Here is a 16,546-nt window from a genome sequence, read left to right as displayed (position 1 = left end):
ATATTATACATGTAAAACAAAGTGAGAGAGAGTACACTCTCTCTCTCTCTCTCTCTCTCTCTCTCTCTCTCTCTCTCTCTCTCTCTCTCTCTCTCTCTCTGGTGCAGCAAGCACATACACACTTGTGTAGTATATACAGTATGTACAAACAATATTTATTATGTATAGATCTAAATACTCAGGTGTTTATGAATACTTATCTGCTGAGCTTTCGTATATAAATACCTATCTGTTGAGGTTTCTTTTCATTGATTTTCAATACCATTTTTTATTTTATTTGCATCATATCTGTGTTTTTTATTTTGTGGATTAGGTATATTGATTTTCATAGCCTTTGTGAATGTGGTGGAAAATGTTTTATTAAAATCCTGCTCTAGTTTGTTCAGTGCTTTATGAGTTGCGATTGAAAGTTTTTTCTGCCTATGCATTGCTCTTTTTTCTTCTTTATATTTGAACCTTTTACATTTGGCAGGAAATATTTCTAAACACTAATTTTAATCTTTTGTTAGCTATTCATCCTTGACAGTTAAAAAGGCTATGAAGCATTTTTGAGCTTCCTAAATTATTAAATCTTTCTTTCGAAAAGGTAAGCAAAATATTTTTCAAAGACAATTTTGACCTGGTCTTCCCTAAGTTTTTTAAATGTTTAACAATAGCCCGGCCTTTTCTTTTGATTTGTTCATAACTAAAGTGAAATGTAGGATTTTTTTCAATATAAATTTTGTATTGATGATTTAGCACTCTTGATCTAAAAACTTTATAATTTTCATTTACTAAATGTTTGATTCTATGTTTTTCAATTAAAGCTATATATACTGCAACTTTAGAGAAACCGCAAGTTAAAAGATCAGCAATTGACAGCTCTGACATAACAAAAAATTGAGTTAATTTTATTATAAATCTGTTGCTTACTTGTATTCTAAATTTGGTTAAGTAAATTTATATTCTGCCCGCTATTTTACATGTTTACATTAATCTATGGTAATTTAAAGACCGGAATTTTAGTAAAATAGTTTTATGGCATTATAAAATAGGGGTGGCTCATATCACAGTAATGTTTAAATTTTGAGCTTAGACTTTTAAATAAACATTAAGAGGTTTAACTTTAAAAGTCTAACTGGTCGTATGTCAATTTGTGTGTTCTTCACACTCAAATTAATAAAAACTTTCATATAAAATGGAAAAAAACAGATTTTAAACTTGAAATAACTAATTTTTTTCGACCTTTGTTATGTTTGCAGACATATGACTGGTTAGAAATTAAACATATAACTTAAAACTTGTTTGAAAAAGTTGTTTTCTAAATTTAATGTTTTATCTTCATTGAGCGCAGCACCATTTTATACCAAAATATGGTTCATCAACCATAAAGAAAAATTTTATATCTAAACTTTAGTAATTTAAAAAAAAGTTAACTTTGTTTGATTTTAGACAAATTAAAGCGCTCGGGGAAAAAAAAATAATTAAAAAAAATAAATTATTTGGGCTAAAAAAATGCAGTCAAACATAACCTTTTTATAAAAACGCAAAATTCGTGTATTTTCCAGAACATGCATTAACGGCGTTGAGTATGAAAGACTTTTAATTTCAATTCAACAGTTGAGTACAAACGCGTAGCCGTGGTAACAAAAATCCGAGCATAAATTGCCGGTAATTATAATATTTGTCAAACAGTTTGACTTAAGCAGTTCAGGAAAGGAATGAGTTTAATCAAAGTGAAGTGAAATTATATTAGTAAATATTTATTAGTTGGGGTTAAAATTTGAGCGCACAAATTTTTGTTTTGAATGCACCTTCGTCTGACGTGTCAGAAACCCAGAGCTATTCAAGTTTTATTACGCATAATACTCAGGGGCGGATGCAGGATTTTTTGTGGGTGTTGCCTGTTTTTTTTCGAATTGCCAAAATATAGTCGGCGATATTTTTTTGTAAACCCCTCCCACGGGCTTGCAAGAGGGGGGGGGGGGGTAAGGTTGCAAAAAAATATCGCCGACTATAATTCGTCATCAAAGCGGCATCAGTACTTTATTATTACTTACTTGGCATTGTTCTCAATTACCCATATAAAACAAAACTAATAAAAATATTGCCTTGGCTATTCTGTTCATAAATTAGACATTTTTTACTTGTCTAACCTATTTAACGAAGTGCACCAACGAGAAGGTAAGCCATAGGACTTTGCACTCCATCTGTAAACTGTCATGTGGCCTAAGGTTAGCCCTCCATTTCTGGATTCTTTCCTTTTCTTGATAGGCAGTTAGTGTAAAGTATTTGTATTGTTGCCTTAGGTTAGCCCTCCATTTCTGGATTCTTACCTTTTCTTGATAGGCAGTTAATGTAAAGTATTAATATAGTTGCCTTAGGTTAGCCATCCATTTCTGGATTCTTTCCTTTTCTTGATAGGCAGTTTATGTAAAGTATTAATATTGTTGCCTTAGGTTAGTCCTCCATTTCTGGATTCTTTCCTTTTCTTGATAGGCAATAAGGCCAAATTTTTTTAATAGGGTTTTATTTTTAATTTTTTATGTTGCTTTTCTAATTTTCACTAAATATAAGATAAACTTAAATATAAAATAAAATACACGAATATAGTCAATAAACAAAAAAGAAATTAATAAATTAATATTAGGTAAAAACCAACTCTAAGCGTCGTTCCCCTAAAACAGAAAAAATATTTAAAACTCTTTCTACATCAGGAATTATTTCTTGATGAATAGACATCAGAGCTAAAGAATTAAATCTTGACTCTGTCATGCGGCTTCGCATATAAGTTTTCAGTCTGCGTATAACAGAAATGCTCCTCTCGCATTCACATGTAGTAATTGGAAATGTTCCCATTATTAAAAAACCTTCCCTAATGTTTGGGAAACCCCTCATATCAATAGACTTTAAATTCTCTGAAATTGTGGATGGGATCACAGATTGATTGTTCCAAAATGTTTCCCACAAATCTAATTCAGCATGAATTGATGTAGGATGAGGCATATCCGATATATAAAAATGCAAAAATTCCATATAATCTGATTTCCAAAAACATTTTTCTTTATTTTTTTTTACAACAGTTGCAGGAATACCAGATAAACCTTTGTAAACAATCATCTCACCTTCATCAAATCTATCTTCTAATTCATTAATTAAATGATCTAGAAGAGGAGATGTGATGGAATATTTGAAATAATCTGAAACTGTGTCAGAGGGATAATTATCTCTATAAACTTGTCTGCCACAGAGCCTTGGTTTAACTTCTGAAACATCAAGAGTCTTAGCTAGGTCAAGAGCAATTAAGTACCATTCGTTATGATAGACATCAATATTTTTTTTTAAATCTAAAATTTGAGTTTTTAAACAATTTATTTCATTACACTGTTGTGATATATCAAATGCTTTAGTTTGGAGAACAACAGCGATGGCGTAGAAATAGTCCATTATTTGTTTTGTTAAAACTAAGCTCACAATAAAAGAAAAATTTGTCATAAGATTTAAAAAACATGAAGCTTTTGAAGAAGTATCAATATTATAACTCTTACCTTCATTGTATGCCATTTCTTCCATTGAATGAAAAACGGATATGTAGTTATCAAAAAAACATCCAGACTTTTAAGTTTCTGAACCCATCTAGCTCGACATGTATCAATTAATTTTGCTTGACCAGGAAAAATGAATTTATTGAGACAGCTAGCACGTTTAGGTGATAAGTTAAAAAAATATGATATATCTTTGATTTGATCAAGAGCATTTCTAACACTCTGAACATTGCATGATTTACTAATAACTAAATTAAGTTTATGGCATGCACAGTGAACAAAAATAGCCTTTGAATTGATAAGTTTAATTCTAGATGAAATACCTTTTAATTTACCAGACATTGCCCCAGCACCATCATATCCTTGACCTCTACATTTTTGGATATCAAGACCAAGATCATCAATTGCAGAAATTATGTTTTGCGAAAGACTAAGACCAGTTGTACCAGATTTACATTCAATAAACCGTAGAAAGTCTTCACAAATAACATTATCACAGTCAATGTATCTTATAACTAGAGATAGCTGTTCAACATTGGAACAATCAGAGGCTCCATCACACAAGATAGAAAAATAATCTGACTTTTTAATTTTCTTAATTAGAACTTCTTCGATTGTTTTTCCACAGCATTCAATAAGTTCGTTTTGTGCGGTTTTAGATATATAAGTTGCATTTTTAGGAGCAGAACGAATATGGTGCTCAAGAACTTTATCACCTGCTTCAATACGAAAATTTAAAAGCTCTACAAAGTTACCTATACCAATGTTGTCTTTACATGTTTCTCCAATCTGTGGATGATACTTACTGTCACGATGACCTCGAAAAGCAATATCTTTGCGGCCAAGAAAAATAATTGTCTTTATAATTGGAATTAATTTATTTCGATTACTTATAATAAGTTTTTTTCTTAGATTATCAATATCAACTTCAATCAGATTTTTTTTGAATTAGATCTAGATTGCAGCATGTTCAGACAATGCATTGACATTTGATGAAGTCGACAATTATTATTGTGATCCATATAAGCACGAGTTGCATTACCCCATATTTTAAAAGGTTTTTGAATAAAGTTGATTATTGTGGTATTGTTTGGAATTCTGCTACCCAACAGTGTACATGGAAGGCAGTATGCTCCATCTTCAATCTGTGAGTAAGCTAACCAGGAATATTCAAGTAGCCATTTATATAAAAATGATCGGTTTTTTTTTCACCAGAAACAGGAAAAACAAAAGACAAGTTAGGAATAAATATTTTATTAACTAGATCTAATAACATTGAATCATCTTTGCCAGCAGATAGATGTCTACCGCGCTCATAGTAAGTAGAAACATCATAAAAAGGAAGGCTTGAAGGCTGATCTGATGTACAAGGAATACAATTAACTAAGATTGGATTAGGAGTAATATCAATATTTACATCTACAATTTTAGTTTCATTATCTATGCAAAACTTTATGTGAGATTGAACTAATGATTTTTTATTAGAAAATGGATTTTTAGGAGGTTGACAAGATAAATTAAGAACCTTAGTGGTAACAGAAGAATGCAATAGAACACTTGGCAAAACTGAACACAATCCTCTTTTTAAATCACTTTTGACAAATTTCTTTAAGCATAAAACTTCTCTTTTCACAATAGGGACAAAATGATTTGGTGACCACATATCTTTATCTTTGGAAATAGAGCGACAATCAGTGTTACACCATAAAATACTCAGAATTTCTTTATTTGTTTTATGATCACCACGTGGGTATATACTCACATTAAATAACTTTTTATATTTTTCAAGTCCGAATTCAGGATAAACAGAACGAATTTGCTTATTTAACACTGTAGATAATGCAATTAAACAAAGAAAAGAAGCAAATTTATTGTTTCTGCAATTGTTATAGGCTTCTTTTTTTATAAGTTCAGAAATATTTATATCATTTAATTCTGTAAAAGAATCAGAAGACTCAAATGAAACACATGCCATGAAAACACTAGAGAGTGAAGAAAAACTTTTAGATTCCACTTGGTTTAAGATTATTGGGTATCTTGAATAAAAGGTTGCTTTCTCAAACAACTCAACAGAAGTTAATAGTCGAAGAATTTCATGTGTTTTATTTGATGAATTTATTAATAAAGCAGCAGAGTTGTAAAGACAGTTACCATTTTCCATTGACCTGTAAAGTCATATCATATATAAACTAAATATAACTAAAAAAAACATATTTAACTAAAGTAGGTACGTGACAATTGCGTTTTACGGAACCGAATTTTGTGCTAAAATTTTGTGCCACGATTTTCGCAGTCTCTTTAAAGTTAGCGTGCTTGAGGAAGGCTTTCTGAAATAACTTTTTAGTATTCGTTATCAAAATAGAGTATTTTTAGAAAGAAGAATAGTTGAAGCTTATTATTAATTTGGTTTTAATTATACTCAATTGATATATTACCGAGTTTATTGATGTCAAAGTTTTAGTTGTACTTCTGTGGTGAAATTAATGTCCAGGATATAGTCTATATTTTATCTATTCAATTTTTATTTTTAAGTTATTCAATTATCTATGCACCTGCCAATTTTCGTTGAAAAATATTATGTAGCAGTCACCCTATTTCTTGCTGCACTTTTGTTACCTAATTTACATTTTCCCTGTTGTTAGCGCGGGAGACAGAGGGGTCCATTGATTATTTGTATATATATATATTTTTTTTATATATAACATTCATATTAATAATATTATTAGCAATATTTAACTTATTTCATAAATTGATATTATAAACCTAGATACTTTATAGTGAAAATATGATTTAAAAATATGTAAATTTAAACAAAATTGTTTTATTAAAAGGATTTTTAGTAAATAATAAAATAAGACTTAAATTTTATATTTTATTTAGAAACAAAATGGAGAAAGAAAATAAAGGTTTCACATAGTATTTTGTATCATATTCATAATATAGTTTATATATGAATCAAATTAGTTATGAATCATATCTAATTTGAAGTTTGAACGTTGTCTTTATTTAACAAGGAAAGCCTTTAGATTATAATTTATAACTAATAAATAAGTTATTTTTATATAAATTTATTAAATTAATTTTAAATTATTATTTGGCCACTATCTAAACCTTTATGTATAACTTAAATATATATATATAAATTAGTAAAAAACACTCATCTAACTTTTATCTTCGACTCGAAGTTTCACCATTGCTGGATCATCAGGAAGAGTACATTTACATATATATATATATATATATATATATATATATATATATATATATATATATATATATATATATATATATATATATATATATATATATATATATATATATATATATACAAATGACTTACTATATGCAAATTTTTATATTACTTTGTAAAAATAAAGTTAATTTAATTTGTTTAGATGAACTTGCTTTACAGAGGATCAGTCAGTTATATCCCTATTACATGAATTAATTTAGTATTTAGTCATTTACTTAGTTATCAAATACAGTTCTTTATCAAATACAGTTCTTAGATCAAAAAAGAATAGGACTGTCGACTATCTAGACACTCTAGATTTAAGTTTAAGAGAAAAGATTGTTAAATGGTCAATTAATGTTGCACGTAAAAACAGATTTACAAATCGACTCTATCGATGCAAAGTAGGAGATGAGATTTGCAAAAGACAAAAAATCAAGCGCCAAAAAATGGATGAAAAAGAAAAAAGAAAGTTAGAGCGTGACCTATCTAAATTAAATTTTGAAGAGATTATTAATTCATATAAGCACTTATTCAATGACCAACTATTTGATTTAGAAGATGTCATGTCAGATAGAATTGTTGGGAAGAAACTAGAACATGAATGGTACGATCCAAAGACATGCAAAGGTGTTTTACATCGCGGCAGAGTAAAAAAAGTTAATAAAAGAAAAAATGACTTCATTTACACCATTTCTTACTGGAAAGATGATGAAACTGATAATGAAGCTGTTGACTATTGCATGAAAAAGATCCAGCTTGCTGCTGATGTTGTTTCCGGTGAGTTACAATTTAATTAATTTAATAACACTGCAAGTGTTGTGACTTGCCAAAAATGTATTGCAAATGTTGTGACTTGCATAAATAATACAGCAAGTGTTGTGACTTGCCTAAATAATACAGCAAGTGTTGTGACTTGCCTAAATAATACAGCAAGTGTTGTGACTTGCATAAATTATATAGCAAGTGTTGTGACTTGCCTAAATAATATAGCAAGTGTTGTGACTTGCCTAAGTTATATAGCAAGTGTTGTGACTTGCCTAAATAATACAGCAAGTGTTGTACTTGCATAAATTATATAGCAAGTGTTGTGACTTGCCTAAATAATACAGCAAGTGTTGTGACTTGCCTAAATAATACAGCAAGTGTTGTGACTTGTTAAATTTTTTGATAGACGGCTCTGGCTTACCTTCACGTGGTGTCTATCGTTAAAAATGGTTAAAACAGTTTCATTTTTGGAATTAATTATTTTAATCATTCACTAAAAGCCAACACAAAAATATATTGTATTTTCTTTAAAACAGTTTTATATTATTATTATTATTTTTTAATATTTTATTTATTTTTTATTTTGAAACAGAAAATTTGTTTGTTAACCAAACAAAATGGCTAGCTCGTTAACTATACTGTATGGTCCTTACTTCTGTTAATGTAATAATCACATGAAAGACTTTATTATAGGTTTTTGCTATACTTGGTTAGAAAGATGACATGTTTTTTACAGCCAATTGACTTATAGCCCCACATTAGTAGTTGTATAATTTTTTTTGTAATATATATCCAATTAAATAATAATTTTTGGTAAGAAGTGGAAAGGGCATTAGAATGCCTCTTTCTTATGACATATTTGGATACGCCCTCTTTTAAACTCCACTCTCTTATGACCATGGATGCACCACTAATGTATTTTTTAATCTAGTGGAATATGTTTTTTACTTCTTTGTTGTTGTACTTTAAATATTCAAACAGATATTTCAAGAATTGAAACATTTTTTGATATTATAGTACTAAAACATCATCAACATATCTACTGTGAGTTTTACATTAACCTCCCATATTTGATGGTTGTCTGGTATGAATTTATTTTTTAATTTATTTCCAATTTTTTAATTTGTTTTTTAAATTTATTGTTCAAATTTTGAAAAAAATATTTTTTTTTTAGGTTGGGTGGAGAGGTGGGGGGGGGGGGGGGGGTAGGCAGGTGGTGGGCATACGCCCCTTTGTAATAGAAACACCACTTTTATACGTAAGATTGTATAACATAATTTTATATTGTGTACTAATTTTACTCATTATAGTAAAGATATAAATATTTATAAAATCAAGTCGTTTTTGATCCTAGGGTGTGATACACCAATCGCCCCCACACCCACCTCTATTGCTAACATTCACCTCTCGTTTATTTTGGTGGTTTACTATAAATTTAAAATAACTTTTTTGTGTATTTATATTGCTTATGTAATTTAAAAAAAAAAAAATTTCTGAAAAAAGTGTCCAGTTTTATATGGGCGAGGTGGTGGTTTGGTGCCCCCTCTGTCCATCCGATACACCCGGTGGTTAGAGTTTAACATAAAGTTGTAACCCACTCTTACACCTATCTTTTGACACCAAGATATTTGTATTTCGATAAGAATTGGCAAAGTTATGACAATTTAAGTGAAGAAAAGCATTATTTTGACCACAGTTTCTTCAACAAATCCATATATAGAAAAAATCGCTACTTAAACCGTCATAACTTTTGAACCAATTGTTCGATTTTGATAATTTTTTCACCTTTAAAATACTGTAATAATCCTCTTTCTAATGATATATAACATTATAGTATTCAAACAATTTGAAATTTTTTACTCACGTACCTAACTAAAGGTTATTTGTTAAGAATTATTGTTTTTTTATAAACAAAATAAAACATAAAAAAACGCGTTTAAACTCATACTTTAAAACAATATAGTCTTCATTTTCTTTTAGCATGGGAATAAAAGCTTCCAGCTCAGAATTTCTTAAAGAAAGAAGATCTTTGTTTACAACAGGAAACTTTGAATTTAAATCTTTAAGATTATTACGAAGCTTTACTTTGTAAGTCGTAATATTAGGCAAATGCTTGGCTTTAATGGCATTGGATAGCAACAAATCCATAATTGCAAACAAAAATAAAATTTGTATTAAAAATTACTTTAAACTAATTTTTGATAAAACTTCAATTTATTCGAATACTTATAGCTTTATTTTAAAGCTTTAATTATTCGAATAAAGTTTATACGAATAATTAAGGCGTTATTGGAATAATTAAGGATTCATTTCTACATATTAACGGAACCGAGAGAACCCTTTTGATGAAACGTTCCTGCAACTTTTTTTTGTTGTCTACCGGTGTCACGTTAAATAAGTAGATCGTTAAATAAGTAGACAAAATGATATTCTGCGCATGCGTTAGTTTACGGATACTTATTTAACGTATTAAGTCACGTTAAATAAGTAGATCGTTAAATAAGTAGACAAACTGAACAATCGAGGCATTTTGCTAACCCAGACTAACAAATTTAAAAAAAAACATACGTTAACCGAACTAAAAGCATTTCCTTTGCCATGCGAATTGTTATTACTTAAGGGCATTTTTATAGTGATAATTTACTACTTTTAATAATATTTAACTCACGACGTATATTCTAGTCGCAATTTATATCTTTATAGTATAGTATGACAAGAAACACATTTTTAAGAAAAAGCTTTTTGATAGGCCATTCACCCGTATTAATGATATCAAATAAAATACTCATCTCACAAGGAAGTTTATTGTATTCCTAAATAATTTAACTGTGCATTTTAGCAAAATGTTTTACGTTAAATTATTTATCCTTAACCCTTAAACTTAATGATTGTAAAATTTGTAATTGTTACTTGATTCTACGCAGATAAATAGTAAGGACAGCATTCTGATATTATCCCAGAAAAAAGAAAAGAAGAGAATTTATTAGTTCGTGTCTAGCCTTTTTTTGTGTGTTAATTTACCTCCTCAAAGCCGAAAAAGACACTACAGTCAAGGAGGCTGCTTTAGTTGTTTTTACAACCCTCTCTCAAGTCTATAACTTCGAAACACAAACCATGACGATCAAGATCGCTACGTGGAGAAACAAGTTGAGCGCGGTATTGCCAGGGACGCGGTAGCGATCGAACTCAGAACTTTTTAATTATGAGGCGAGCGCTCTACCACTACACCACTACTGTACTACCGTTGAATAACAATCTAGACGGGTATTATTCGACGATTTTAGCGATTTTAATGTATGCATAGCGCAATAATAATAAAATGTGACCTAAACTTAGTTTACTATTTCTTACAATGAGAATGTTTTAAATACAAACGATATTAAAGAAACGACACACTTCATGCTACACTAAAACTTTATTTGGAAAATAAAATCAACATAATAATATCCTTACACATCAATGAGAAAAATAATATCCTTACACAATATAAATAGCAAAATAAAACAACATGGTTTTTAAGTCCTTTTGAAAAAATTTAACTTGGTTGAAACTTGGGCATTTTCGGAAGAAATTCGATTTTTCCACATGGAATTACAAGCCTACATAGAATAGAAATATAGTATAATATAAATAGTATCATGAAATCACAACGAATAAATAAAATAATTATAAAAATGCCTTTGTGCCAGAAGAGTACTTAATAAATGCATTGAATAATGCATGTCAATAAATTGATTTACAAAATGAACTCTAATTGAAGGATTTGAATTTTTAAATCAAATAAATGTTAAAAATGTTAAAACAGCCATATCTTTGATGGGCGGACATAAGAGTATAACTGCAAAAGTGTAACTTTTCAGGAGAGCAAAAAAACATTATTATGAACCCAATTATTTTGCTACAGAAGTCATATTTTGAGAAATGGGTTATTACTTTTATTCTGTTTGAACCGAATGGTGTAACTATACTGTTAAAACCATTGATGCCGGCATACACAAGTCACATTTTCTCATATAAATCGTTAAATGGTCAAAAATGCAGTTATACTCTTATGTCCGCCCATCAAAGATATATCAACATGCCAGAATAGTCTATACTTTCACAATATTCTATAAAAAATTGATCAAATATCTCATTATAATTAAAAATTACATAGCCATATTTTTAAATACTACTTTTAGTGTAGTTGTAATAGTAGCTATAATCAACTGCAACAAAATGTATGTAAATAAAGAACTGACTTTAATAACTGTACCTATTGACTATATCTTATATCGATAACCCTAGTTGAATAACTGATGACAGTAAGAAAAAAACAACTACAAAGTGAGCAAAACAAATCATCATGCCAATAACAAAATAAAGAACAAACAATAGTTGACCTAAATTAGCCAATTGTATAACTTTAGACATCTATAAGACACTTACAAAAATAAAATAAGTAATGAATTTTTTAAATATTAACTAGAACATAAGGTACATAAACAAATCAACAATAAAAAACAAAAAAAACATATTTACGTATATTGATTGAATTTAAATATTCAAATATGTCATAAAACAAAAACAGTAGAAATAACAGGATATATTCACAACATTGATAGTACTAAAGACACACTGTTTATGACAGTATAACACAGTAATAAAAGGAAACATCTCTAATTTACCATTCTCAATACATTTCAGGTAATGCTACCGCATGTCATTATCTTTTTACATAACTAAACTTAGGTTGATACTGCTACACAAAACCATTGCATTTCTTTCTAAGAAAAAATCACAATCATTTTCATGTGCAACTCTATGCACTAACAATGGCGCATCACCTTTACTTAAACTATTAAAAAGTGAATCATAAAACTAAACACACTACTAATGTAAAACAACATCAGGACACATTACTTAGAAACACCCAATATGATTTTCTAACATTAATCGTTTGCATACAACTGTAACTTTCTGAAAAACCACATGAATTAAAACAACTAAAAATGCAAAAAATCCAGATTTTTTAAACTTGGAAACCCAAACATTTTAGAAAACTGATATAAAAACAAGCTTTGTGCTATATCAATCAAGGTATCATCAAGCCAGCAAGGTGAGTCTCTTAAAATATCTAAGGCCTTGTCTTTAGACTGTATTGACAAACTTTAAAGAAAACTTTAGAAAAATTTTGAACTTCGACAGCCCCTTTTTACAACGATACTATCATTAACAAATAGCTTTTTTCAAACCTTTACCGCTACCAGTTTAAACTCTGAACCTTTTTCTCATTGATTGGTTTAAGGAAAATAAGCAGACTTTATCAAATAATCTAAAATTTTAGAGTTTTTTTGAAGAGTACCAAAAATCTATAAAATAAAGTAGTTGCACAAATTGTTAATTTTTCAATATATTTACTTCAATTATCAGTAATTGTAATAATATATTTTTTTCAAGTTTAATTAAGGCAAGAGGTCCAATAAGGTCTAAGGGAAGTTTGTGTACCTATAGCCAGATTTTTTTAGTGCCCAAATTCAAGTCCCCAGACTTGTCTAAAGAAGGCAAAACTGATACGATCACATCTCTATACTAATTACTTTGTATTAGTATAAGTATATTGACTTATACTAATAAAATTCCATCAAGTAAAAGGGTTTGAAAATTAGTGGCCCTAGGTACAACAAGCTTTTTTTAAACTGTACCTAGGGTCACTTTCTGAAAATTAGATTTAAATCCATAATAAATTTACAGTTAATTTGGTCTTAGATTGTTTTCAATAAGTATTTCTAGTAATACTTAATTGCAACTTTTAAATACATAACAAAATTGACTAATAGTTCTGAGCAAAATCGACAAATAAGTCAATGCATAAAATGGAAGTCCCAAAACAACAGTGATTTTTGAGATGCTGAGACATAGTATAAAATTAACTTCAGAAACATAAAATAATATAAAATATACAATAATAATTAACTCTTAATCATAAATTATATAAAAGTTTAACTTAAATAGTGGGTTATATATACACATACCACAAAGTTGACACTTTTTTATTATAATAATTTATTATTCCATCAGGGACTGCTAAACATCTTCAACAAAGTAATTATAGACTCGCATTTTAATTATATAATTTTAAAAAATTTTAAAACATGATTATTTTTGTTTTTTACGTTTATACCTAACGGAAACAAGGCTACTTATTTAACGATAGATTTAACCTACCTAACGGAAGCTTTGCGCTGTATCTGCGCAGGCGTTACGCTTGCGCAGAACTGACTGTCTACTTATTTAACGATCTACTTATTTAACGCGACACCGGAAATTCGGGTCAAATGAATCCTGAAACAATAGGGATTTTTTTGGCCTTAATTACGGCAACCAAAATAAATACATTGCAATAACGATTAATTAAAAGGGTTCTTTCGGTTCCGTTTACTTTAAAAAAGAATCCTGATTTAATAGCGGCGTTTTGAAACATCACGGAGGAGAGAGAGAGTCTTTGAAACATTGTTAAAGCCGTGTATGTTTTTCTATGAAGGCAATACTTATTTTTTTAAAGAACTCATATATACATATTAGTATACTATAAATTTAAGTTTAGTATTTTTTATATTATGAATTGGAATTTTTTATAACTTCTTATAATATTATGGGTGAATCCTGGGCAACACAGGATACCCCCTAGATCCGCCCCTGATACTGGTCTCAAAACATCTTTAAAAAACATTGAAAATATTAAAATAATATTCTTGTTACCTTTTACTCAAAAGTTTCTATTCTACTTATTAAATATTTTTATTTTTCTTCAACTTAGTTTAATCTAAGTTGTTTAATTTTCTACGTGTAATCTTAATATTAAGTAGGTATTTAAATTTATCCCCCTTCTACTACTTGCCATACCGAGTCACGTTTTATCTACCTGGGCTAGTCCTACATGTTAGTCAACAAAAATCCTCTCCACACAACAACATAAGTCACGATCTTTCGGCGAAGCCATCAGCAACCCTTGCATGTGGAAATAGACGTTCTTAGAGGAAGAAAACATAAGTATTAGAAAATAGAAATATAAGCGTTACAAAGATAGGCGTACAGAAAGGAGACAGAACGCTCATTTTAAAAGACAAAACTAAAAGAAAACAATAAATTTCTCTACAAAATAAATGATATTAAATGTTGTGTTTTTTCCGTACGAAAGACATAATTTAGTATAACAAAAGTCAAACGTGTGCAGCACATTTATCGTATATTGTATATGTAGCCTAACTGCTTTCCGTATGATTATGTATGTATATAAATAGTCCCTAATTCGGAATATGTAAACAGGTTTGATGTACTCATTACAATTTTGAAAAACTCAAAAGTTAATAATAGAAAAGGTGGAAAAAAACGAACATTACTTTAAAAATATTTTAGCATATTTAACAGAGACCACTTATCCAGCTGGTTTTCAAAAAGATGATAAACGAAGTTTGAGAAATGTGTCAAAAAGTTATTGTGTGCAAGGTAATGGTAATAAAAAACAAAACTCAAATTCAAATATCTCATTGAAATAAATGAAATTGGAAGTATACTTGTTCAATATTTAATACTCTTAGATAACTAGTTGAAGCGTAGAGTAAAGATATGTGGAAACTTATATTATGCGGATATTGTTGTGGATACGGAAGAGCAAAAAAATATTTTTGCTGCGGAACATGATAGTCCTTTAGGGGGCCATGGTGGCACAAACAAAACAATAATGAAAATAATGGAAAAACATTATTGGCCCAATATTACCGGAGATATTAAAAAATGGGTAAAGTATTTTGCTTTTAAATTTATTTAATTGCGTTATTTTTGTTTTATTATCATAGTAGAGTTGCAAAACCACAACCATCGGCCTCGGGAAAATAAGATAAAAGGTTAAAAAAGGAATAAAAAAATAACTCTTTTAATAGATAAAACAATGCATTCGATGTCAAACATCGGGTCAACTGCTTTCCGCATCCGAACCTTTACATTCCATAAAGGTAACTTAATAAAGTGTTTTTAAATATCTTTCTAGAATTTGGAATCTTTAATTTAGTATATTATACGAATGTATAATGTATTATGTTTACTTTCTTATGTTGCATTATGTTGAAATATCTTGTTTAGACCACAAGAGTATGGGAAATTATTGGTTTAGACTTTGCCGGACCATTTACTAAAACATCAATACGTAACAGATACTTCAGGAGATGATGGGTGTCGAACGACGAAGAACTGCTGTTTATCACCCTCAAACAAATGGACAAGATGAAAATAGAAATAAAAGTATAAAAAGGTGTGCATTATTTTATTATTGTTTAAGTTCGCAATAAAATAATGATAATAACATCATTATTTTGAAATTACGTTAATTAGAAAAATCAGAAAACTTGTCGAAGAAAACCAGTCAAACTGGGATGAGTTTCTAGATATAGTTTTATATCCATTACGAATTGAAAGACAAACGTCTACAAAAGTGTCACCTTTTGAGTTGATGTTTGGTGGTCGTTCACCTGTTTGCAGAAGTGAGTTCAAAGAAGTAAGTAAATTTGGATATCATTTTAAGCAATTATATTTACTTTACACTCATAATTCACTATACCAATACCAGTATGCTTTGTTATTTAGGAGGTCGGTATTTTCCGCGCAAATGAAGATGAAGTTAAAGCTGAAGTCGAAAAAAATAAAATTCATATTGAAAACTTAACCAATTTGGTCACTAAAGTAATTACTTATACCACTTAACTTTAACTTTTAAGATCTTTTATCTTTTATTTTTTTCTAATTACTATAGCTATAAATTTTAGAACATTACAGAAGCTCAAAAGAAACAAAAAAAATATTACGATAAAAGAGTTTCAAAAAATATTAAATCTAAAGAAGAATGCATTAAAATTGGGGACAAAGTTTTGTTACTTGATATTAGAGAGAGCAGAAGCAAAGGAGCAGCTTTTAAGCCACGGTTTAAAGGACCTTATGAAGTAAGCCATATTACAAAATGTGGAAATTACAAACTGAGTAGTAATAA

General features: G+C 29.1%; 1 protein-coding gene and 1 long non-coding RNA gene across 2 annotated transcripts; both read right to left on the bottom strand.

Moving 5' to 3' along the window:
- Positions 1-3,479: 3,479 nt before the first annotated feature.
- LOC136076219 (zinc finger MYM-type protein 1-like) lies at positions 3,480-4,571 on the bottom strand. The gene is made up of 2 exons (XM_065789694.1): positions 4,567-4,571; positions 3,480-4,413 (listed from the first exon to the last, which is right to left on the bottom strand). Exons 1-2 carry the CDS (start codon positions 4,569-4,571, stop codon positions 3,480-3,482), a joined length of 939 nt encoding a protein of 312 aa, XP_065645766.1.
- Positions 4,572-10,926: 6,355 nt separating this feature from the next.
- On the bottom strand, positions 10,927-13,819 carry LOC136077095 (uncharacterized). Its single transcript, XR_010636820.1, has 2 exons — positions 13,539-13,819; positions 10,927-11,123 (listed from the first exon to the last, which is right to left on the bottom strand). It is a non-coding gene; the product is annotated as an uncharacterized LOC136077095 (long non-coding RNA).
- Positions 13,820-16,546: the final 2,727 nt, after the last annotated feature.

This window comes from Hydra vulgaris, chromosome 02 (assembly GCF_038396675.1).
Source record: "Hydra vulgaris chromosome 02, alternate assembly HydraT2T_AEP".
NCBI lineage: Eukaryota > Metazoa > Cnidaria > Hydrozoa > Anthoathecata > Hydridae > Hydra > Hydra vulgaris.
This window is presented reverse-complemented; position numbering and strand designations above follow the sequence as displayed.